Below are 22,903 nucleotides of genomic sequence, written 5' to 3'. Positions count from 1 at the left end.
ACAGAGAAAGAGAGAGACAGAGAGCGAGACAGAGAAAGAGAGACAGAAAGAGACAGAGAAACAGTAAAGAAAGGGAAAGAGACAGAGAAACAGTAAAGAGAGGGACAGAGACAGAGAAACAGTAAAAAGAGAGGGAAAGAGACAGAGAAACAGTAAAGAGAGGGACAGAGAGAGAGTAAAGAGAGAGACAGAGAAAGAAAGAGACAGAAAGAGAGAGAGAGAAAGAGAGAGACAGAGAAAGAGAGAGACAGAGACAGAAAGAAACAGAGACAGAGAAACAGTAAAGAGAGAGACAGAGACAGAGAGAGAGACAAAAAGAGACAGAGAGACAGAGAGAGAGTAAAGAGAGAGACAGAGAGAAAGAGAGAGACAGAGAAAGAGAGAGAGCGAAAGAGAGACAGAGAAAGAAAGAGACAGAAGGAGACAGAGAGAGAGAGAGAGACAGACAGAGAGAGAGAGAGACAGACAGAGAGAGACAGAGAGAGAAAGAGAGAGACAGAGACAGAAAGAGAGAGACAGACAGAAAGAGAGAGACAGAGAAAGAGAGAGACAGAGAAAGAGAGAGACAGAGAAAGAGAGACAGAGAAAGACAGAGAAAGAGAGAGACAGAGAAAGAGAGAGACAGAGAAAGAGAGAGACAGAGAAAGAGAGAGACAGAGAAAGAGAGAGACAGAGACAGAGAGAGACAGAGAGAGATACAAAAAGAGAATGAGAGACAGCGAGAGAGTAAAGAGACAGAGAGAGAGACAGAAGGAGAGAGAGAGAGAGACAGACAGAGAAAGAGAGAGAGAGTGAGAGAGACAGACAGAGAGAGCGCAAAGAGAGAGAGAGAAAGAGAGACAGAGAAAGAGAGAGACAAAGAGAGAGTAAAGAGAGAGACAGAGAAAGAGAGACAGAGAAAGAAAGAGACAGAGAAAGAGAGAGACAATGGAAAGAGAGAGACAGAGAAAGAGAGAGACAGAAAGAGACAGAAGGAGACAGAGAGAGAGAGAGAGAGACAGACAGACAGACAGAGACAGACAGAGAAAGACAGAGAAAGACAGAGACAGAGAGACAGTAAAGAAAGAGACAGAGAAAGAGAGAGACAGAGAGAGAGAGAGAGAGAGACAGAGAAAGGGAGAGACAGAGAAAGGGAGAGACAGAGAAAGGGAGAGACAGAGAAAGGGAGAGACAGAGAAAGAGAGAGACAGAGAAAGAGAGAGACAGAGAAAGAGAGAGACAGAAAGAGACAGAGAAACAGTAAAGAGAGAGACAGAGACAGAGAGAGAGACAAAAAGAGACAGAGAGACAGCGAGAGAGTAAAGCGAGAGACAGAGAGAGAGACAGAAGGAGAGAGAGAGAGAGAGAGTGAGAGAGAGACAGAGAGAGAGTAAAGAGAGACAGAGAAAGAGAGAGACAGAGAGAGAGTAAAGAAAGAGACAGAGAAAGAGAGAGACAGAGAGAGACAGAGAAAGAGAGAGACAGAGAAAGAGAGAGACAGAGAAAGAGAGAGACAGAGAAAGAGAGAGACAGAGAAAGAGAGAGAGACAGAGAAAGGGAGAGAGACAGAGAAAGGGAGAGAGACAGAGAAAGGAAGAGACAGAGAAAGGGAGAGGCAGAGAGAGAGACAGAGAAAGAGAGAGACAGAAAGAGACAGCGAAAGGGAGAGGCAGAGAGAGAGACAGAGAAAGAGAGAGACAGAAAGAGACAGAGAAACAGTAAAGAGAGAGACAGAGAGAGAGAGACAAAAAGAGACAGAGAGACAGCGAGAGAGTAAAGAGAGAGACAGAGAGAGACAGAAGGAGAGAGAGAGAGAGAGTGAGAGAGACAGACAGAGAGAGAGTAAAGAGAGAGAGAGAAAGAGAGAGACAGAGAAAGAGAGAGACAGAGAGAGTGAGAGTGACAGAGAAAGTGAGAGACAGAGCGAGACAGAGAGCGAGACAGAAAGAGAGAGACAGAGAAAGAGAGAGACAGAGAAAGAGAGACAGAGAAAGAGAGAGACAGAGAAAGAGAGAGGCAGAGAGAGAGAGAGAGACAGAAAGAGACAGAGAAACAGTAAAGAGAGAGACAGAGAGAGAGAGACAAAAAGAGACAGAGAGACAGCGAGAGAGTAAAGAGAGAGACAGAGCGAGAGACAGAGCGAGAGACAGAGAGAGAGAAAGAGAGAGAGAAAGAGAGACAGAGAGAGAGAGAGACAGACAGAGAGACAGACAGAGAGAGACAGAAAGAGACAGAAAGAGAGAGATACAGTAAAGAGAGAGACAGAGACAGAGAGAGAGTAAAGAGAGAGACAGAGAGAGAGTAAAGAGAGAGACGGAGTAAAGAGAGAGAGAGAGTAGAGAGAGAGACAGAGAGAGACAGAGAGAGAGACAGAAAGAGACAGAGAAAGAGTAAAGAATGCATCAATCTAGCATCAATCTATCAGTAAAAAACATGGCAAAAGAAGCACAACTGAAATTGATTATAAAAAACAAACAAAAAAGACCACTGGTTTGATGCAGATTGTACAATTATAAGGAAAACCACTTGCATACCAAAAGCAGATATACAAATAACGGTGATTTACACCTTAATTACTGTGAGACTTTAAAACCCTATAAATGTACACTCAGAAACAAAAAAGCACAGTACAACAGCAAGCAGCTGACAATAATTGAGGAGTCCATAAACACAAACAACTTCTGTTTCAAAATTGGACAACCCATTTTAAAACACTCTACAACACCGTTCAAATTGACAAACACACGCAGAACAATGTCAAATTCATGAGAAGGTGAATGGATTAGAAAAAGCTATAGAGGACAATGGAAATCCATTGGACTCCCCAATTACTGACCAGGAGCTATATAAGAAGAGACAGAATGAGAGAGAGCAAGAGACAGAGAGAGAGACAGAGCGAGAGACAGAGCGAGAGACAGAGCGAGAGAGACAGAGAGTAAGAGAGAGAGAGACAGAGCAAGAGAGACAGAGAGAGAGAGACAGAGCGAGAGAGATAGAGAGAGACAGAGCAAGAGAGACAGAGAGAGAGAGACAGAGCAAGAGAGACAGAGCAAGAGAGAGAGAGAGAGAGAGAGAGAGAGAGAGAGAGCGAGACAGAGACAGAGACAGAGAGAGCGAGAGAGACAGAAAGAGACAAAGAGAGACAGAGAGAGAGACAGAGAAAGAGAGAGACAGAGAGAGACAGAGAGACAGAGAAAGAAAGCGACAGAAAGAGACAGAGAGACAGAGAGGGTAAAGAGAGAGACAGAGACAGAGAAAGAGAGAGAGAAAGAGAGAGAGAGAGACAGAGAAAGAAAGCGACAGAAAGAGACAGAGAGACAGAGAGAGTAAAGAGAGAGACAGAGACAGAGAAAGAGAGAGAGAAAGAGAGAGAGAGACAGAGAATGAGAGACAGAGAAAGAGAGACAGAGAAAGAGAGAGACAGAAAGAGACAGAGACAGAGAAACAGTAAAGAGAGAGACAGAGACAGAGACAAAACCCGGGGAAGGTTTTCTGTAGTATTATAAATGTAAGAGTTCTAAACTTCCTTAATAAGCACAATGTCTTGAGTAAAATCCTAATTGGATGTATAAAAAAACATCACATGACCAATCACATTTACACCCTAATAGACATGTCCACCAAAATAATACCAAAATGTATGCTTGCTTTATCGATTTCCAAAATAATTAGATTATATTTGGCATACAGTACTGTTCTACAAAGTTATTGAAAGTGGTGTAGGGAGCTAAACAAATGACATAATTAAATGGCAATATGTGCAGCATCAAAATTGGCAAGAAAATAACAGAAGTCTTTAACCAGAGGCGGGGCCTTCGCCAGGGTTGTAATCTGAGCCCGGCACTCTTCAATATTTACATCAACAAATTGGCCACTATTCTAGAAAAATCCTCAGCCCCTGGTGTTAGTCTCCACAATTCAGAGGTTAAATGCCTGATTTTCACAGATGACCTATACATGCTGTCACCCACAGCACATGGCCTACAGCAGAGCCTGGACCTGCTACAGCAGTACTGCCAGACCTGGGCCCTGGCAGTAAACCCGAAAAATACTAAAATAATGATTTTCCAGAGAAGATCCAGATCTCAGGGAATTAGACCAAAGTTCTCAATTGGTACAAAATATATAGAGTACTGCACAGACTACAATTACTTAGGTTTAAAAATAAGCTCAACTGGACACCTTAATAAAGCAGGAAATGAACTGAGAGAGAAAGCCGGCAGGGCATTCTACGCCAATAAAAGACTAATTCAAATTGAAATACTTAAATATTAAAATGTGGCTAAAACTAATTGAATATGTAATTGAACCAATTGCACTTTATGGCAGCGAAGTGGTGGGTCCACTTGCAAAACAAGATTTCACCCAAATGGGACAAACACCCAATTGAAACACTGCATGCAGAGTTCTGTAAGATTCTCCTACATGTCCAGAGGAAAACTACAAACAATACATGCAGGGCAGAATTATGCCAATATCCACTAATAATACAAACTAAAAAAAGAGCAATTAAGTTTCGGAAACATCTCAAATACAGTGACCCCCTCTCATATCATTAACAAGCCCTGCAATGCCAAGAGCTGAGCAAAGAAAAGAGCGCCTTCATCCAGCTGGTCCTGGTTCACAAACTTGTTCTACTAACACACTGAAGCCTCAGGACCAGAACATCCAATCAATCAGAATAAAACAAATTACAACACAGTCAAACTACATTCCTTATTGGGAAACACAAGCACAAAGCACAATGCAGTGCAACCTGCCCCTAAATTGACAGTACACCATGGCTAACTATTTGACCATGGTTACTGATCAAAACCTTAGAAAAACTTTTACAAAGTACAGGCTCAGTGAGAACAGCCTTTCCATTGAGAAGGGTAGACACAGGAGAACCTGGCTCCCTGTAGAGGAAATGCTGCACAACCACAGCACCACAGCAGAACCCAAGACAGAGCTGCATTGCCTGGCAACATTTTAAAATATAAAAGAATTAGAGTTTCATTTCCCCAAACCTGAAACCCAAAATGTCATTTAAGGTGCCCCAAAGCTTTTTACTATCATTCGTTATATAATTATCTTTGTTTCATAGTGTAGTTTGTTTTTAATTAGTTTAGTCACATGATTTGTTAAATTTGCAGTACGTTTGCCAATCGGTTGGGCTGGCAGACTTAATTTCCATACCTTTTGCCTCATCCCTCTCAACCATAACATGTTTAGTTTCCTCATCAATCCAAGGGGATTTAACAGGTTTTACAGTTGTTTTCTTAATGGATACGTGCTTATTAGTAACTGGAATAAGTAGTTTCATCAATGCATCAATTGCAGCGTCTGGTTGCTCCTCATTACACACCACAGACCAGCAAATATTCTTTACGTCATCAACATATGAATTACTACAAAACGTATTGTATGACCTCTTATACACTATATTAGGTACAGCCTTTGGAACTTTGGTTTTCCCAAATATGGCAATTATATTTTGTTCACCTCATCATATGGATTTGGATACTGCTTTAAAGCAAATATCTGAAGCGTTAGTGAAAATGTGATCAATACATGTTGAAGATTTCATTCCGGTGCTGTTTGTAACTACCCTGGTAGGTTGACTGACAACCTGTTCCAGGTTGCAGGCATTGGTTGCAGTTTGATGTTTTTTCCTGAGTGGGCAGCTGGATGACAGCCAGTCGATATTTAAAATCACCCAGAAAATATACTTCTCTGTTGATATCACTTATATTATCAAGCATTTCACACATATTATCCAGATACTGACTGTAGAGATATTTGCATTCCTCAGGCTGCAGCTGAGACCACTAGACCAGCCCAGGCCACAAGTTTTTTCCAGTTTGAACTACACTAAATATTAAAGGAATGTTTGACCAAGACAAGATCTTTGAGAGCGATTGTTAACTGTACCTTCGCTGTCCTGGTGTGTTCCTCTCGGCCAGCAGCACCGGCACCCTGCTGGAAATAAACATACAGGTCAATATACTGCATGTGCTTTACACAGAACAGTGCAGCCAGACCATTACCCAACATTGATGATACACTGCTACCTTCTGGAAGACCAGGGAGGGGAATGGGGGGGGGGGGGGGTAGAATAATAGAATACACAAGGTGCAATTTCTAAATTTGGTCGTGTATCAGCAGTCACTCAATTAGTCCATGCCAGCAAAAACCATTTAGATTGTTAAGTTAGTCTGGCGGCCAGCTATCTAAACTTGTAGTAGGAATGGTTGAATTACAAACCGGGGTGGGGCCCTTTGATCATCAGTTATCATATTAAAAATGTCAAACATTTGCCTCCACCTTATGGCAAAATGTGTAGAATTGCAGCAAAATAGCTGTAAAAGTCAAATTTTTCTCTCCAACTCCATAGCAAAATTGCAGGAAACAAACTTTAAAATGTGTTTTCCCCCCTCTTCAATGACACTATAATGCAAGATGGGGGGTATGGATGTGGGTATGTAGAACCACCCCTCATGATAAATGTCGTTTTTTTGTGGCCCCCAAAACATCAAAGTTGCTCATCCCTGTGGTAGACCAATGTATCATCTCTTTTTTATAGGATACTCTTTAACGCCCTCTGCTGGATGGACATTTTACACAGCACCCTATTCCCGAAATATTGCACTACTTTTGTCCAGAGCTACAATATATTCATGGCTTGTTTCGTCACAATATTGTTTTGAACTTTCGTTCTGGACTGATGCCTAGCTGAGCATTCTACACAATGCATAATCAATGAGCGCTGATGAAGATTTCATCAAAAGTGCATTACAGTGGCTTGGAAATACAATGCCCTTCAAAGGGAGGCAAATAATTAGGAGGAAAACCTTGTGTCATCATTTTGATGTCGCCAGGTTGACTTTAGATGCAGTATAACATTAACTACGATTGAGGGGAGGACACTGGCTTTTAGCTAGCTACCGTTAGCATTGCTGGCTATTTTTGCAAAACTTTGCTAGCTAATGACAACATTTCCATTTGTCTAAAGTAAATTTGACGACATGATAATGCTGGCAAAGTTGTTTCCTACTAAATATTTGACTACTTTAGCAACGTAATCATATTCCCAGGCAGCCGTTAGCCTCCGTCCAGAATGACTGGGCTTATCACGACTTCAGAGCACCTCTATCACACCACTGGTAGAAGGCAGCTTGAAAACGTTCAGAACAATGGCATGACCGAGTGACAGAGGTGCAACCTATGAATAGGTCCCAGTCAAAAATAGGGCACTATAAAAAGGGAATAGGGCGCCATTTTAGAGGCACAATACAATATTTGCACAGTATTGTTTACCTTGACATTCAACAGGGCCTTGAGGTCTCCTACATCCTTCAGTTTGGACTTGTAGAGCATCCAGCGATAACGTATCTCCTCCATGCCCACATCCTCAGCCCCACGGTCAGCCCTGGCCCCGGCTACAGCCCAAGTCATCAGTAGTAGCTGGAACTGCTCCTGACCCCAGTCTACACTGGACCGCAAGGTCTGTGGGAGTGAGGAGAGGGAGGGGTGAGAGAGAGGGGGAAGAGACAGAGGGAGGGATAGAACGAGAGAGGAAGAGAGAGAGGGGGAATAGACAGAGAGGGAAGGATAGAACGAGAGAGGAAGAGAGAGAGGGGGAAGAATGAGAGAGGGGGAGAGAGAGAAGTAGAGAGAGAGGGGGAAGAACAAGAGAGAGGGGAAGAATGAAAGAGGGGGAGAGACAGAAAGAGAGGGGAAGAGAGAGAGGGGGAAGAATGAGTGAGGGGGGAGAGAGAGGGGGAAGAACGAGAGAGGGGGAGAGACAGAAAGAGAGAGGAAGAGAGAGAGGGGGAAGAAAGAGAGAGGGGGAGAGAGAGAGGAAGAGAGAGAGGGGGAATAACGAGAGAGAGGGGGAAGAACAAGAGAGGGGGAGAGACAGAAAGAGAGAGGAAGAGAGAGAAGGGGAAGAACGAGAGAGAGGGGGAAGAACGAGAGAGAGGGGGAGAGACAGAAAGAGAGAGGAAGAGAGAGAGGGGGAAGAGACAGACAGGGGGAGAGAGAGAGGGGGAGAGAGAGAGAGAGGGGGAAGAATGAGAGAGGGGAAGGGACAGAAAGAGAGAGAAGAGAGAGAGGGGGAATAAAGAGAGTGGGAGAGACAGAGGGAGGGACAGAAAGAGAGAGGAAGAGAGAGAGGGGGAAGAATGAGAGAGGGGGAGAGAGAGGAAGAGAGAGAGGGGGAAGAACGAGAGAGAGGGGGAAGAACGAGAGAGAGGGGGAGAAACGAGAGAGGGGGAGAGACAGAAAGAGAGAGGAAGAGAGAGAGGGGGAAGAATGAGAGAGGGGAGAGAGAGAGAGAGGGGAGAGAGAGAGAGGGGAAGAACGAGAGAGGGGAAGGGACAGAAAGAGAGAAGAGAGAGAGGGGGAATAAAGAGAGTGGGAGAGACAGAGAGGGAGGGACAGAAAGAGAGAGGAAGAGAGAGAGGGGGAAGAGACAGAGGGAGGGACAGAAAGAGAGAGGAAGAGAGAGAGGGGGAAGAGACAGAGGGAGGGACAGAAAGAGAGAGGAAGAGAGAGAGGGGGAAGAGACAGAGGGAGGGATAGAAAGAGAGAAGAGAGAGAGGGGGAAGAAAGGGAGTGGGAGAGACAGAGAGGGAGGGACAGAAAGAGAGAGGAAGAGAGAGAGGGGGAAGAGACAGAGAGGGAGGGACAGAAAGAGAGAGGAAGAGAGTTAGGGGGAGTTGGAGAGGGAGGGACAGAAAGAGAGAGGAAGAGAGAGAGGGGGAAGAGAGAAGGGGAGAGAACAACAGGGGGACAGAGAACTGTTGCATGTGGCTGAGGGATAAGCAGGGGAATTGCTGCATCATGTAATAATAATAAGCAATGTGTCAGTAAGTAATGTCTACAGAGGATCTTTGCACAGGAGAATTCAGGCCGCAGTAAATCCTGAAGCAATAATCCTTCATATCTATTGAAACACACACAGTATATCCCCAATCAAACATCTCCAATCCCCCGTCTGCCTTGAATCAATGTCCACTGTCTGCTGACTGAATTTGAAGCGTTCTCTGTGCTCCCATACTGACATATACATCCTAACCACCAACATGGCCTGCTAGTGTCCCAAATGACACCCTATTCCCTTTATAGTGCACTATATTTGACCACAGCCCTATTTCAAAAGTAGTGCACTAAATAGAGAATAGGGTGCCATTTTGGTTGTGATGTAACCTGTCTGACTGTCAGGCAGCTTGTTGGGATGTAACCTGTCTGACTGTCAGGCAGCTTGTGGTTGGGATGTAACCTGTCTGACTGTCAGGCAGCTTGTGGTTGGGACATAACCTGTCTGACTGTCAGGCAGCTTGTGGTTGGGACGTAACCTGTCTCACTGCCAGGCAGCTTGTGGTTTGGTATATAACCTGTCTGACTGTCAGGCAGCTTGTGGTTGGGACGTAACCTGTCTCACTGTCAGGCAGCTTGTGGTTGGGACGTAACCTGTCTCACTGCCAGGCAGCTTGTGGTTTGGTATATAACCTGTCTGACTGTCAGGCAGCTTGTTGGGATGTAACCTGTCTGACTGTCAGGCAGCTTGTGGTTGGGATGTAACCTGTCTGACTGTCGGGCAGCTTGTGGTTGGGATGTAACCTGTCTGACTGTCAGGCAGCTTGTTGGGATGTAACCTGTCTGACTGTCAGGCAGCTTGTGGTTGGGATGTAACCTGTCTGACTGTCAGGCAGCTTGTTGGGATGTAACCTGTCTGACTGTCAGGCAGCTTGTTGGGATGTAACCTGTCTGACTGTCAGCCAGCTTGTGGTTGTGATGTAACCTGTCTGACTGTCAGGCAGCTTGTTGGGATGTAACCTGTCTGACTGTCAGGCAGCTTGTGGTTGGGATGTAACCTGTCTGACTGTCAGGCAGCTTGTGGTTGGGATGTAACCTGTCTGACTGTCAGGCAGCTTGTGGTTGGGATGTAACCTGTCTGACTGTCAGGCAGCTTGTTGGGATGTAACCTGTCTGACTGTCAGGCAGCTTGTTGGGACGTAACCTGTCTGACTGTCAGGCAGCTTGTGGTTGGGACATAACCTGTCTGACTGTCAGGCAGCTTGTGGTTGGGACATAACCTGTCTGACTGTCAGGCAGCTTGTGGTTGGGACATAACCTGTCTGACTGTCAAGCAGCTTGTGGTTGGGACATAACCTGTCTGACTGTCAGGCAGCTTGTTGGGATGTAACCTGTCTGACTGTCAGGCAGCTTGTGGTTGGGACGTAACCTGTCTCACTGCCAGGCAGCTTGTGGTTTGGTATATAACCTGTCTGACTGTCAGGCAGCTTGTTGGGATGTAACCTGTCTGACTGTCAGGCAGCTTGTGGTTGGGATGTAACCTGTCTGACTGTCAGGCAGCTTGTGGTTGGGATGTAACCTGTCTGACTGTCAGGCAGCTTGTGGTTGGGATGTAACCTGTCTGACTGTCAGGCAGCTTGTTGGGATGTAACCTGTCTGACTGTCAGGCAGCTTGTTGGGACGTAACCTGTCTGACTGTCAGGCAGCTTGTGGTTGGGACATAACCTGTCTGACTGTCAGGCAGCCTGTGGTTGGGACATAACCTGTCTGACTGTCAGGCAGCTTGTGGTTGGGACATAACCTGTCTGACTGTCAAGCAGCTTGTGGTTGGGACATAACCTGTCTGACTGTCAGGCAGCTTGTTGGGATGTAACCTGTCTGACTGTCAGGCAGCTTGTGGTTGGGACGTAACCTGTCTCACTGCCAGGCAGCTTGTGGTTTGGTATATAACCTGTCTGACTGTCAGGCAGCTTGTTGGGATGTAACCTGTCTGACTGTCAGGCAGCTTGTGGTTGGGAAGTAACCTGTCTGTCAATTCAGCTGCCAAAAGTTATTTTAGTCTTCTAGAGGAAGGCCAGAAGGTTTGTGAATTTGTCAGGGCCTCGCTGTAAGGTATTTTATACCATCCTAAGGTTTTGTTTGGTGCACTCTGAACATAATGTCCTCCAGATGAAATACACGTTTTATGAAGTTATCATGTAGCATGCACATTACTAACCATAAGACGGACACAGACCTGGAGTAACTTATCATTTTTGTGTAAATAAAAACAGGAATGGAATACTGGAAATGCAATAGTGTATATTTCTGAGAAGAAACATCAGCACCAACCATGAGTGTGTTCTGCCTGATCTTGAGTTCTTTGGTGCTCAGCAGTCCCTCTGTGCTCAGAATCCCTGAGAGTGTACCGTTCTCCTTCTGTAGCCAGGCCTCAAACTCCCTCCTCCTGTCCTCATAGTCCCCTGCACTCAGGGTTGCCCCAACATCTGCCTGAAGGACCCCAACAACAACATGATCAGCAACAACATCAACTTACTATAGGAAATATATGTAACAAAAAAAAAAATCAGCTAGCTAACTTAATATTTCAGTTTATAACGGCAGTTGAATATGGGTTACAGTGTATTGAGAGACAAGTCAACTATAGCATGTCAACTTGAAGTTTATATCTTCCTTTATGAACTAGAAAATGTGGTTATTGTGATTGGAGGTAAAATAATGGGTGGAGAAACCAGACCGTGGTGTGGTGACTTGAGCCCTGTAGGCTTCCAGAGGGTTTTCTAGCAGTGAGACCATCCATGACTGAATCCTCCATCCTGGTCTTGATAGGCGGGAAAAAGCCTCTGTGTCGCAGATGTCCCCCTTCACTGTGGTCTCTCATTCCACCTGTTCCCTTGTCGTAGTTGCCTCTGCTGCCGTGCTCTAACCCAGAGCCTGACCCTAACCCCACATCTACCTCCATGGCCAGGGATTCAGCCATTCCTCTGGACCTCTGCCCATCCACACACTCCTCTGTCTGCCCACTACTGCTGGACTCAGACACATCTACTACCACCACCCCGCTAACCCTGGAGCCAGAGTCCCCCACTACCCCGCTAACCCTGGAGCCAGAGTCCCCCACCACCTCGCTAACCCTGGAGCTAGAGTCCCCCACCACCTCGCTAACCCTGGAGCCAGAGTCCCGCACTACTCCGCTAACCCTGGAGCCAGAGTCCCCCACTACCCCGCTAACCCTGGAGCTAGAGTCCCCCACCACCTCGCTAACCCTGGAGCCAGAGTCCCGCACTACTCCGCTAACCCTGGAGCCAGAGTCCCCCACCACCCCGCTAACCCTGGAGCCAGAGTCCCGCACTACTTCGCTAACCCTGGAGCCAGAGTCCCCCACCACCTCGCTAACCCTGGAGCCAGAGTCCCCCACTACTCCGCTAACCCTGGAGCCAGAGTCACCCACCACCTCGCTAACCCTGGAGCCCGAGTCCCCCACCACCCCGCTAACCCTGGAGCCAGAGTCCCCCACCACCCCGCTAACCCTGGAGCCAGAGTCCCCCACTACCCCGCTAACCCTGGAGCCAGAGTCCCTCACCACCCCGCTAACCCTGGAGCCAGAGTCCCACACCACCCCACTAACCCTGGAGCCAGAGTCCCCCACTACCCCGCTAACCCTGAGGCCAGAGTCCCCCACTACCCCGCTAACCCTGGAGCCAGAGTCCCCCACCACCCCGCTAACCCTGGAGCCAGAGTCCATCACTACCCCGCTAACCCTGGAGCCAGACTCCCTCACCACCCCGCTAACCCTGGAGCCAGAGTCCCCCACTACCCCGCTAACCCTGGAGCCAGAGTCCCACACCACCCCGCTAACCCTGGAGCCAGAGTCCCCCACTACCCCGCTAACCCTGAGGCCAGAGTCCCCCACTACCCCGCTAACCCTGGAGCCAGAGTCCCCCATTACCCCGCTAACCCTGGAGCCAGAGTCCCCCACTACCCCACTAACCCTGGAGCCAGAGTCCCCCACTACCCCACTAACCCTGGAGCCAGAGTCCCCCACCACCCTGCTAACCCTGGAGCCAGAGTCCATCACTACCCCACTAACCCTGGAGCCAGACTCTCCCACCACCCCGCTAACCCTGGAGCCAGAGTCCCCCACTACCCCACTAACCCTGGAGCCAGAGTCCCCCACCACCCCGCTAACCCTGGAGCCAGAGTCCATCACTTCCCCACTAACTCTGGAGCCAGAGTCCACCACCACCAATCGTCCTCCACCATGGGTGCTTCTGCCCCTTGTGTGGCCTGATGTCATCCCTGTGGTTCCCTCCTCTCCCCTCTGACCGTACCCCCCTCTCCAAACGATGGAGGAGTCCACCTCCTCTACACCCAGGCTGTGCTCACCGCCACCCCTCTCCTTCTCCCTTTCCGTCTCCCTGTCACCACTCCCACCGCCCTGTCCCAGTCTCTGACTGCCCGCCAAGGTTAACGTCATAGGACTCAGTTGTTGACCAAGAGTCTGTCGATCCCTGCCCTGTCTCTCCCTATGTTCAGAGAGATCCATAACCTCAAACGCTCCCTCGACCCAAATACCCTCTTCTGCTCCAAAACTCTCCCCTCCTTCCCCTCGCTCTAACCTTCCTCCTAACCCTGTTCTTCCCCCTCTCCCAGCCCCTACCCCAGAGCTCTGAGAGAGCCAGACCCCATGGCCCTCTCCTGGGGATCTCTCTGGAGCACCCTCCCTACTGCTGCTGGAGCCACTATCTTTGATCATGTCTCCTCCCTCCCCAGGAAAGAGCTCCCTGCCTGGGCCTGGCCTCTCCCCAGCCTGGCCTCTCTCCCTCTGGGTGTCTAAGTCAGGGTCCTCAGAGCTGTGCCCATTCAGCAGCCTGGAGATCGGAACAACAGACAGTCAGTACTGAAGGCATCTCTTAAGATTGTGCAATTGGCCGCATTAAATACTTTTCACCCAAATGCAGGGACAGCATATGTAATATAATTACTTTTATGTAGAAGGGTTTTGGAGATAAATGTGCACAAGCCGTAAGAGGTTGTCGAGGACCTCAACTGAAATCCACTAAACTACAGCTGTAGTAGTAGGACTACTAGTAGTAGTAGTAGTAGTAGTAGTAGTAGTAGGAGGACTAGTAGTAGTAGTAGTAGGACTAGTATGAGTAGAGTATGAGTAGTAGCAGTAGGAGTAGTAGTAGTAGTAGTAGTAGTAGTAGTAGTGCTAGATTACTTCTCCCTTAGAGACCCTATCATTCACTTGAGTGGCAGATGTCATAGACCTGCATAGCTATAGAATTAGTAGTTGTATTAGTAGTAGTATTAGTAGTAGTAGTATAACTAATAGTAGTAGTAGTAGTAGGACTCGTAGTAGTAGCAGGACTAGTAGTAGTAGTAGTAGTAGTAGTAGTAATAGTAGTAGTAGGACTAGTAGTAGTAGTAGTAGTAGTAGTAGTAGTAGTAGTAGTAGGACTAGTAGTAGTAATAGCAGTAGTAATAAGACTAGTAGTAGTAGGACTAATAGTAGGAGTAGTAGGACTAGTAGTATGAGTAGTAGCAGTAGTAGTAGTAGTAGTAGTAGTGCTAGATTACTTCTCCCTTAGAAACCCTATCATTCACTCGAGTGGCAGATGTCATAGACCTGCATAGCTATAGAATTAGTAGTAGTAGTAGTAGTAGTATTAGTAGTAGTAGTATAACTAATAGTAGTAGTAGTAGTACTGCTACTACTCATCCTACTAGTCCTACTACTCCTCCTACTACTAGTCCTACTACTACTACTAGTCTTATTACTACTGCTATTACTACTACTAGTCCTACTACTTCTACTACTACTACTAGTCCTACTACTACTACTATTACTACTACTAGTCCTACTACTACTACTAGTCCTACTACTACTACTACTAGTCTTATTACTACTGCTATTATTACTACTACTACTACTACTACTACTACTACTACTACTAGTCCTGCCACTACTACTAGTCATACTACTACTACTACTACTACTACTACTAGTCATACTAGTCCTACTACTAATACTACTACTACTAATACTACTACTACTCCTCCTACTACAACTACGACTACTACTACTCCTATAACTACTACTACTAATTCTATAGCTATGCAGGTCTATGACATCTGCCACTCGAGTAGTAGTAGTAGTAGTAGTAGTAGTAGTAGTAGTAGTAGTAGTAGTAGGACTAGTAGTAGTAATAGTAGTAGTAGGACTAGTAGTAGTAGGACTAGCAGTAGTAGGACTAATAGTAGTAGGACTAGTAGTAGTAGGACTAGTAGTAGTACAAGTAGTAGTAGGACTAGTAGTAGTAGTAGGACTAGTAGTTGTAGTAATAGTAGTAGTAGGACTAGTAGTAGTAGTAGGCCTAGTAGTAGTAGTAGTAGGCCTAGTAGTAGTAGTAGTAGTAGTAGGACTAGTAGTAGTAGTAGTAGTAGTAGTAGTAGTAGTAGTAGTATGACTAGTAGTAGTAGTAGGAGTAGTAGTAGTACTAGGACTAGTAGTAGTAGTAGTAGTAGTAGTAGGACTAGTAGTAGTAGTAGTAGTTGTAGTAGTAGTAGTAGGACTAGTCGTAGCACTAGTAGTAGTAGCAGTAGTAGGACTACTAGTAGTAGTAGTAGTACTAGTAGTAGGACTAGTAGTAGTACTAATAGTAGTAGGACTAGTAGTAGTACTAATAGTAGTAGGACTAGTAGTAGTAGGACTAGTAGTAGTAGTAGTAGGACTAGTAGTTGTAGGACTAGTAGTAGTAGGACTAGTAGTAGTAGGAGTAGTAGGACTAGTAGTAGTAGTAGTAGTAGTACTAGTACGAGTAGTAGTAGTAGTATGACTAGTACGAGTAGTAGTAGGACTAGTACTAGGACTAGTAGTAGTAGTAGTAGTAGTACTAGTAATAGGAGTAGTAGTAGTAGTAGTCATAGTTATAGTAGTAGTAGGAGTAGTAGGACTAGTAGTAGTAGTAGTAGTAGTAGGAGGACTAGTAGGAGTAGTAGGACTAGTAATAGTAGTAGGACTAGTAGTAGTAGTAGGACTAGCAGTAGTAGGACTAGTAGTAGTAGTAGTAGCATGAGTAGTAGTAGTAGGACTAGTAGTAGTAGTAATAATAGTAGTATGACTAGTAATAGTAGTAATAGGACTAGTAATAGTAGTAGGACTAGTAGTAGTAGGACTAGTATTAGTAGTAGTAGGACTAGTAGGACTAGTAGTAGTAGTAGGACTAGTAGTAGTAGGACTACTAGTAGTAGTAGTAGGAGTAGTAGGACTAGTAGTAGTAGGACTAGTAGTAGTAGTAGTAGGACTAGTAGGACTAGTAGTAGTAGTAGTAGGAGTAGTAGGACTAGTAGGAGGACTAGTAGTAGTAGGACTAGTAGTAGTAGTAGGACTAGTAGTAGTTGTAGTAGTAGTACTAGTAATAGGAGTAGTAGTGGTCGTAGTTATAGTAGTAGTAGTAGTAGTAGTAGTAGGAGTAGTAGGACTAGTAGTAGTAGTAGTAGTAGTAGAAGGACTAGTAGTAGTAGTAGTAGTAGGAGTAGTAGGACTAGTAGTAGTAGTAGGAGGACTAGTAGGAGTAGTAGGACTAGTAGTATGAGCAGTAGTAGTAGTAGGACTAGTAGTATGAGTAGTAGTATGAGTAGTAGTACTAGATTACTTCTCCCTTAGAGACCCTATCATTCACTAGAGTGGCAGATGTCATAGACCTGCATAGCTATAGAATGTGATAATGGCAGTCATCTTGGTCAGGAATAAATAACCTTTCTTGTGTTCTATATCTAATTCTATGAGTTTTGCATCCAGCCCGAATTAGTGTGGTGTACCTGAAGAGGTTGAGGCTGAGGTCATGGAGGGCCATCCAGGACTCCCTTAGGTGCTTCATATCCCTGAGGATGTGCACCCGGCCCTCCTCAGAGGTCCTCTCCAGCACCCCATGGCCCTGAACCTCTGTCTGGTGCAGCTGCAGTTCCTTCTCTGGGAACTCACCTAGTGCCCTCTACAGGGTCGGAGGAAGAATAACAGGACAGGACGGGACTTAGGCTACGGCCACAGAGACTTATGAAAACATATGAAAACAGCAACATATTAATCAGTGTCCGTTTTTTCAAACAAGTTGCACCAAACCAGTGTCTACATGTGAAAACAGCCCGTTTCTATGATCTGTGGTTAAAAATATATTTTTTAAAAGCTTCTCTGACATCACAGGGTAGGATTAACAGTGCATTTTCAAAACATGTAACAAGTTTCTAGCCAGAGGGGCATTTCTTGCTTCCCATGTCACCGCGAATCTCATAGTGTTTGAAAATCACTGTTCAAATGTTTTCACTTTTGATGTCATCAGGTAGAACTTTTTATCTTTATAGGTCTCCAAAGCACTCTCATCTTTTTATTTAATCTTTATTTAACTAGTCAAGTTAGTTAAGAACAAATTCTTATTTACAATGGACAGCTTACAACAGCCAAACCCAGACGACGCTGGGGTAATTGTGCACTACTCTATGGACTCCCAATCACAGCTGGTTGTGATACAGCCTGGATTTGAACCAAGGTGTCTGTAGTGACGCCACAACCACTGAGATGCAGTGCCTTAGACCACTGGCCACTCGGGAGCCCAATCCTTGGCTCGCTCGTCTATTCAGTACGCTGCAGCTAGCAACTGGAACGAACTGCAACAAACACTCAAACAGGACAGTTTTATCTTCATCTCTTCATTTAAAGACTCAATCATGGACACTAACTGACAGTTGTGGCTGCTATGCGTAATGTATTGTTGTCTCTACCTTCTTGCCCTTTGTGCTGTTCTCTGTGCCCAACAATGTTTGTATCCTGTTTTATGCTGTTGCCATGCTGTGTTGTCATGTGTTGCTACCATGCTTTGTTGTTGTCTAGGTCTCTCTTTATGTAGTGTTGTGTTGTCTCTCTTGTCGTGATGTGTGTTTTGTCCTATATTTTTATTACATTTATATAAATTGAATCCCAGCCCCCCCGCAGGAGGCTCATTGTAAATAGAAATTTGTGCTTAACTGACTTGCCTAGTTAAAAATAAAAAAATAAAAAAAATTATACAAAACATAACAATTTGCTGTTTTCACATATGTTGACATTGGTATTGTACCGGAGATACTGAAAATGAAGTTGAAAAGTGGTGGCGTTGCCCTTTAAGATAACAGACCAGTACCTCAGTCTTGTGCTGTCTGTTGTCCCATCAACATACTATCCTAGACATAACATACCATACGATACAAGAACATAACAGATACATGTGGAAAGTCAGTACTTCAGCCTCTTGCTGTCTGTTGTCCAGGCTCCACTCCCCAGTAGAACTGCGGTAGGACTCCAGCTTCTGCCTCATAATCATCAACCACTTCTCCACGTTTAGCAGGCTCACGTGGAAACTCTCGTGCCCCCCGATGCTCTCCTCACTCTCCTTCACCTTTACCTGACACAGAGAGAAACACATCCAAACATGAATGCACAAATACACGTGCCTGATTAACACTATACTATTAACACTAACCCTAATAGTACTGTTGACTGGGATATTTTCCTTTCACATTGTCCTTCCCCGCACGTTTCCAGAAACTATAATGATGCGTAACCCCAGAAAGCCTGGAGGCAGCATAGCCTAGTGGTTAGAGCGTTAGACGAGTAACCGAAAGGTTGCAAGATCAAATCCCCGAGCTGACAAGGTACATATCTGTCGCTCGGCCCCTGAACAAGGCAGTTAACCCACTGTTCCTAGGCCATCATTGAAAATAGGCATTTGTTCTTAACTGACTTGCCTAGTTAAATAAAAGGAAAATACATTAAAAAAAGCCCAGCTTGGCTCAGTAGCATGAAAAGGGTCTTTGTTAACCTTTTTCAGAACCTGTGAAGAAAGCATGGAGTCTCTCTCAGAGCCCTTCTTACCCTGACGGACTTGTAAAGGATCCTCCAGTCCCCGTAAAGCCTCTCAAACTGTGTCCTGTTAGCAGAGCTAGACGACACCAGAGTCTCCAGAGCTGTGATGTGGGCCTCACAGTCCTCCAAGTCCTTCTTGATCACCTGAGAGAGAGGACACAAGCAGTAGCTTATTAATAGTAAAACAAATGATCAATGCTTTATAAATGCTTTGCTTATTATTGTATATGCTTCTCCTAGTACACACTGAAACTGGCTAGAGGAAACCAGTTTGAGAGACACAGGTGTAGATTACCGTGAGCACAGAAATAAATAGAACACTAGAATGGATGATGGTAACAAAACAGCCCTCTTGGTCAGGAAAATTTTCATTCTAGAACCTGATCATATGTGGTAATATATTGTATGAAACAATGAACTTCATCATTGGACTTATGGCGCAGACAGAGATGGCCGCCTCGCTTCGCGTTCCTAGGAAACTATGCAGTTTTTTGTTTTTTTAAGTGTTATTTCTTACATTAGTACCCCAGGTCATCTTAGGTTTCATTACATACAGTCGAGAAGAACTACTGTATATAAGATCAGCGTCAACTCACCATCAGTACGACCAAGAATATGTTTTTCGCGACGCGGATCCTGTGTTCTGCCTTACAAACAGGACAACGGAATGGATCGCACCCAAAAAACGACTCCGAAAAAGAGGGAAACGAGGCGGTCTTCTGGTCAGACTATGGAGACGGGCACATCGTGCCCCACTTCCTAGCATTCTTCTTGCCAATGTCCAGTCTCTTGACAACAAGGTTGATGAAATGCGAGCAAGGGTAGCATTCCAGAGGGACATCAGAGACTGTAACGTTCTGTGCTTCACGGAAACATGGCTCACTGGAGAGACGCTATCCAAAGCGGTGCAGCCAACGGGTTTCTCCACGCATCGCGCCGACAGAAACAAACACCTTTCTGGTAAGAAGAGTGGTGGGGGCGTATGCCTTATGGCTAACGAGGCATGGTGCGATGAAAGAAACATACAGGAACTCAAATCCTTCTGTTCACCTGATTTAGAATTCCTCACAATCAAATGTAGACCGCATTATCTACCAAGAGAATTCTCTTCGATTATAATCACAGCCGTATATATCCCCCCCCAAGCAGACACATCGATGGCTCTGAACAAACTTTTTTTAACTCTTTGCAAACGGGAAACCATTTATCCGGAGGCTGCATTCATTGTTGCTGGGGATTTTAACAAGGCTAATCTGAAAACAAGACTCCCTAAATTTTATCAGCATATCGATTGCGCAACCAGGGGTGGAAAAACCTTGGATCACTGTTACTCTAACTTCCGCGACGCATATAAGGCCCTGCCCCGCCCCCCTTTCGGAAAAGCTGACCACGACTCCATTTTGCTGATACCTGCCTACAGACAAAAACTAAAACAAGAAGCTCCCACGCTGAGGTCTGTCCAACGCTGGTCCAACCAAGCTGACTCCACACTCCAAGACTGCTTCCATCACGTGGACTGGGACATGTTTCGTATTGCGTCAGATAACAACATTGACGAATACGCTGATTCGGTGTGCGAGTTCATTAGAACGTGCGTTGAAGATGTCGTTCCCATAGCAGCGATTAAAACATTCCCTAACCAGAAACCGTGGATTGATGGCAGCATTCGCGTGAAACTGAAAGCGCAAACCACTGCTTTTAATCAGGGCAAGGTGTCTGGTAACATGACTGAATACAAACAGTGCAGCTATTCCCTCCGTAAGGCTATCAAACAAGCTAAGCGTCAGTACAGAGACAAAGTAGAATCTCAATTCAACGGCTCAGACACAAGAGGCATGTGGCAGGGTCTACAGTCAATCACGGACTACAGGAAGAAATCCAGCCCAGTCACGGACCAGGATGTCTTGCTCCCAGGCAGACTAAATAACTTTTTTGCCCGCTTTGAGGACAATACAGTGCCACTGACACGGCCTGCAACGGAAACATACGGTCTCTCCTTCACTGCAGCCGAGGTGAGTAAAACATTTAAACGTGTTAACCCTCGCAAGGCTGCAGGCCCAGACGGCATCCCCAGCCGCGCCCTCAGAGCATGCGCAGGGTCTCGACCCCGCCCTGTGCAACTGGGTACTGGACTTCCTGACGGGCCGCCCCCAGGTGGTGAGGGTAGGTAACAACATCTCCTCCCCGCTGATCCTCAACACTGGAGCCCCACAAGGGTGCGTTCTGAGCCCTCTCCTGTACTCCCTGTTCACCCACGACTGCGTGGCCACGCACGCCTCCAACTCAATCATCAAGTTTGCGGACGACACAACAGTGGTAGGCTTGATTACCAACAACGACGAGATGGCCTACAGGGAGGAGGTGAGGGCCCTCGGAGTGTGGTGTCAGGAAAATAACCTCACACTCAACGTCAACAAAACTAAGGAGATGATTGTGGACTTCAGGAAACAGCAGAGGGAACACCCCCCTATCCACATCGATGGAACAGTAGTGGAGAGAGTAGCAAGTTTTAAGTTCCTCGGTATACACATCACAGACAAACTGAATTGGTCCACTCACACAGACAGCATCGTGAAGAAGGCGCAGCAGCGCCTCTTCAACCTCAGGAGGCTGAAGAAATTCGGCTTGTCACCAAAAGCACTCACAAACTTCTACAGATGCACAATCGAGAGCATCCTGGCGGGCTGTATCACCTCCTACGGCAACTGCTCCGCCCTCAACCGTAAGGCTCTCCAGAGGGTAGTGAGGTCTGCACAACGCATCACCGGGGGCAAACTACCTGCCCTCCAGGACACCTACACCACCCGATGTTACAGGAAGGCCATAAAGATCATCAAGGACATCAACCACCCGAGCCACTGCCTGTTCACCCCGCTATCATCCAGAAGGCGAGGTCAGTACAGGTGCATCAAAGCTGGGACCGAGAGACTGAAAAACAGCTTCTATCTCAAGGCCATCAGACTGTTAAACAGCCACCACTAACATTGAGTGGCTGCTGCCAACACACTGACACTGACTCAACTCCAGCCACTTTAATAATGGGAATTGATGGGAAATGATGTAAATATATCACTAGCCACTTTAAACAATGCTACCTTATATAATGTTACTTACCCTACATTATTCATCTCATATGCATACGTATATACTGTACTCTATATCATCGACTGCATCCTTATGTAATACATGTATCACTAGCCACTTTAACTATGCCACTTTGTTTACATACTCATCTCATATGTATATACTGTACTCGATAACATCTACTGTATCTTGCCTATGCTGCTCTGTACCATCACTCATTCATATATCCTTATGTACATATTCTTTATCCCCTTACACTGTGTATAAGACAGTAGTTTAGGAATTGTTAGTTAGATTACTTGTTGGTTATTACTGCATTGTCGGAACTAGAAGCACAAGCATTTCGCTACACTCGCATTAACATCTGCTAACCATGTGTATGTGACAAATAAAATTTGATTTGATTTAGGATGGCAGTGAGTGACCCACCCGTTGCTGGTCTGACTGGCTCTTCTTGGCCAGTATGTCTGGCTGGAGGCTGTCTGCTGAGATCAGTCTCTCTCTCAGCAGGGTCAGCTTGTTCCTGATTGACTTGCAGGCGTCCCCAAAGTCCTTTGTCCTTGAGATAAAACCCTAAAAGAAAGGACATATCAGAAATTAGGGGTTGCATGTAAAATGGCACCCCAATAATGCACTACATTCAACCAGAGCCTTATTTATTAATGTATTTCACCTTTATTTAACCAGGTCGGCAAGTTGAGAACAAGTTCTCATTTACAATTGCAACCTGCCCAAGATAATGTAAAGCAGTTCGACACATACAACAACACAGAGTTACACATGGAGTAAAACAAACATACAGTCAATAATACAGTATAAACAAGTCTATATACAATAGGAGCAAATGAGGTGAGATAAGGGAGGTAAAAGGCAAAAAAGGCCATGGTGACGAAGTAAATACAATACAGCAAGTAAAACACTAGAATGGTTGAATTGCAGTGGAAGAATGTGCAAAGTAGAGATAGAAATAATGGGGCTCGAACCAGCAACACAACGACAACAGCCACCATCGAAGCAGCATTACCCATGCAGAGCAAGGGGAACAACTACTAGAAGGCTCAGAGCGAGTGACGTTTGAAACGCTATTAGCGCGCGCTAACTAGCTAGCCATTTCACTTTGGTTACACCAGCCTC

At 45.7% G+C, this 22,903-nt stretch overlaps 1 protein-coding gene across 2 annotated transcripts in view; it reads right to left on the bottom strand.

Annotated features, from left to right (window-relative positions):
- LOC135525620 (nesprin-3-like) overlaps positions 1–22,903 on the bottom strand; it is a 55,582-nt gene that overhangs the window by 3,514 nt on the left and 29,165 nt on the right. The window contains exons 11-18 of one of the 2 annotated variants that reach the window (XM_064953349.1): positions 22,199–22,342; positions 18,695–18,829; positions 18,063–18,224; positions 16,609–16,781; positions 11,519–13,652; positions 11,113–11,271; positions 7,279–7,467; positions 5,893–5,940 (exon numbers count right to left, since the gene is read on the bottom strand). In XM_064953349.1, the coding sequence (XP_064809421.1) occupies positions 5,893–5,940; positions 7,279–7,467; positions 11,113–11,271; positions 11,519–13,652; positions 16,609–16,781; positions 18,063–18,224; positions 18,695–18,829; positions 22,199–22,342 (3,144 nt within the window). The remainder of the gene's footprint in view (positions 1–5,892; positions 5,941–7,278; positions 7,468–11,112; positions 11,272–11,518; positions 13,653–16,608; positions 16,782–18,062; positions 18,225–18,694; positions 18,830–22,198; positions 22,343–22,903) is intronic. The other variant, XM_064953350.1, reaches the window with a different exon arrangement.

This window comes from Oncorhynchus masou, chromosome 32, assembly GCF_036934945.1.
Source record: "Oncorhynchus masou masou isolate Uvic2021 chromosome 32, UVic_Omas_1.1, whole genome shotgun sequence".
Lineage (NCBI taxonomy): Eukaryota > Metazoa > Chordata > Actinopteri > Salmoniformes > Salmonidae > Oncorhynchus > Oncorhynchus masou.
This window is presented reverse-complemented; position numbering and strand designations above follow the sequence as displayed.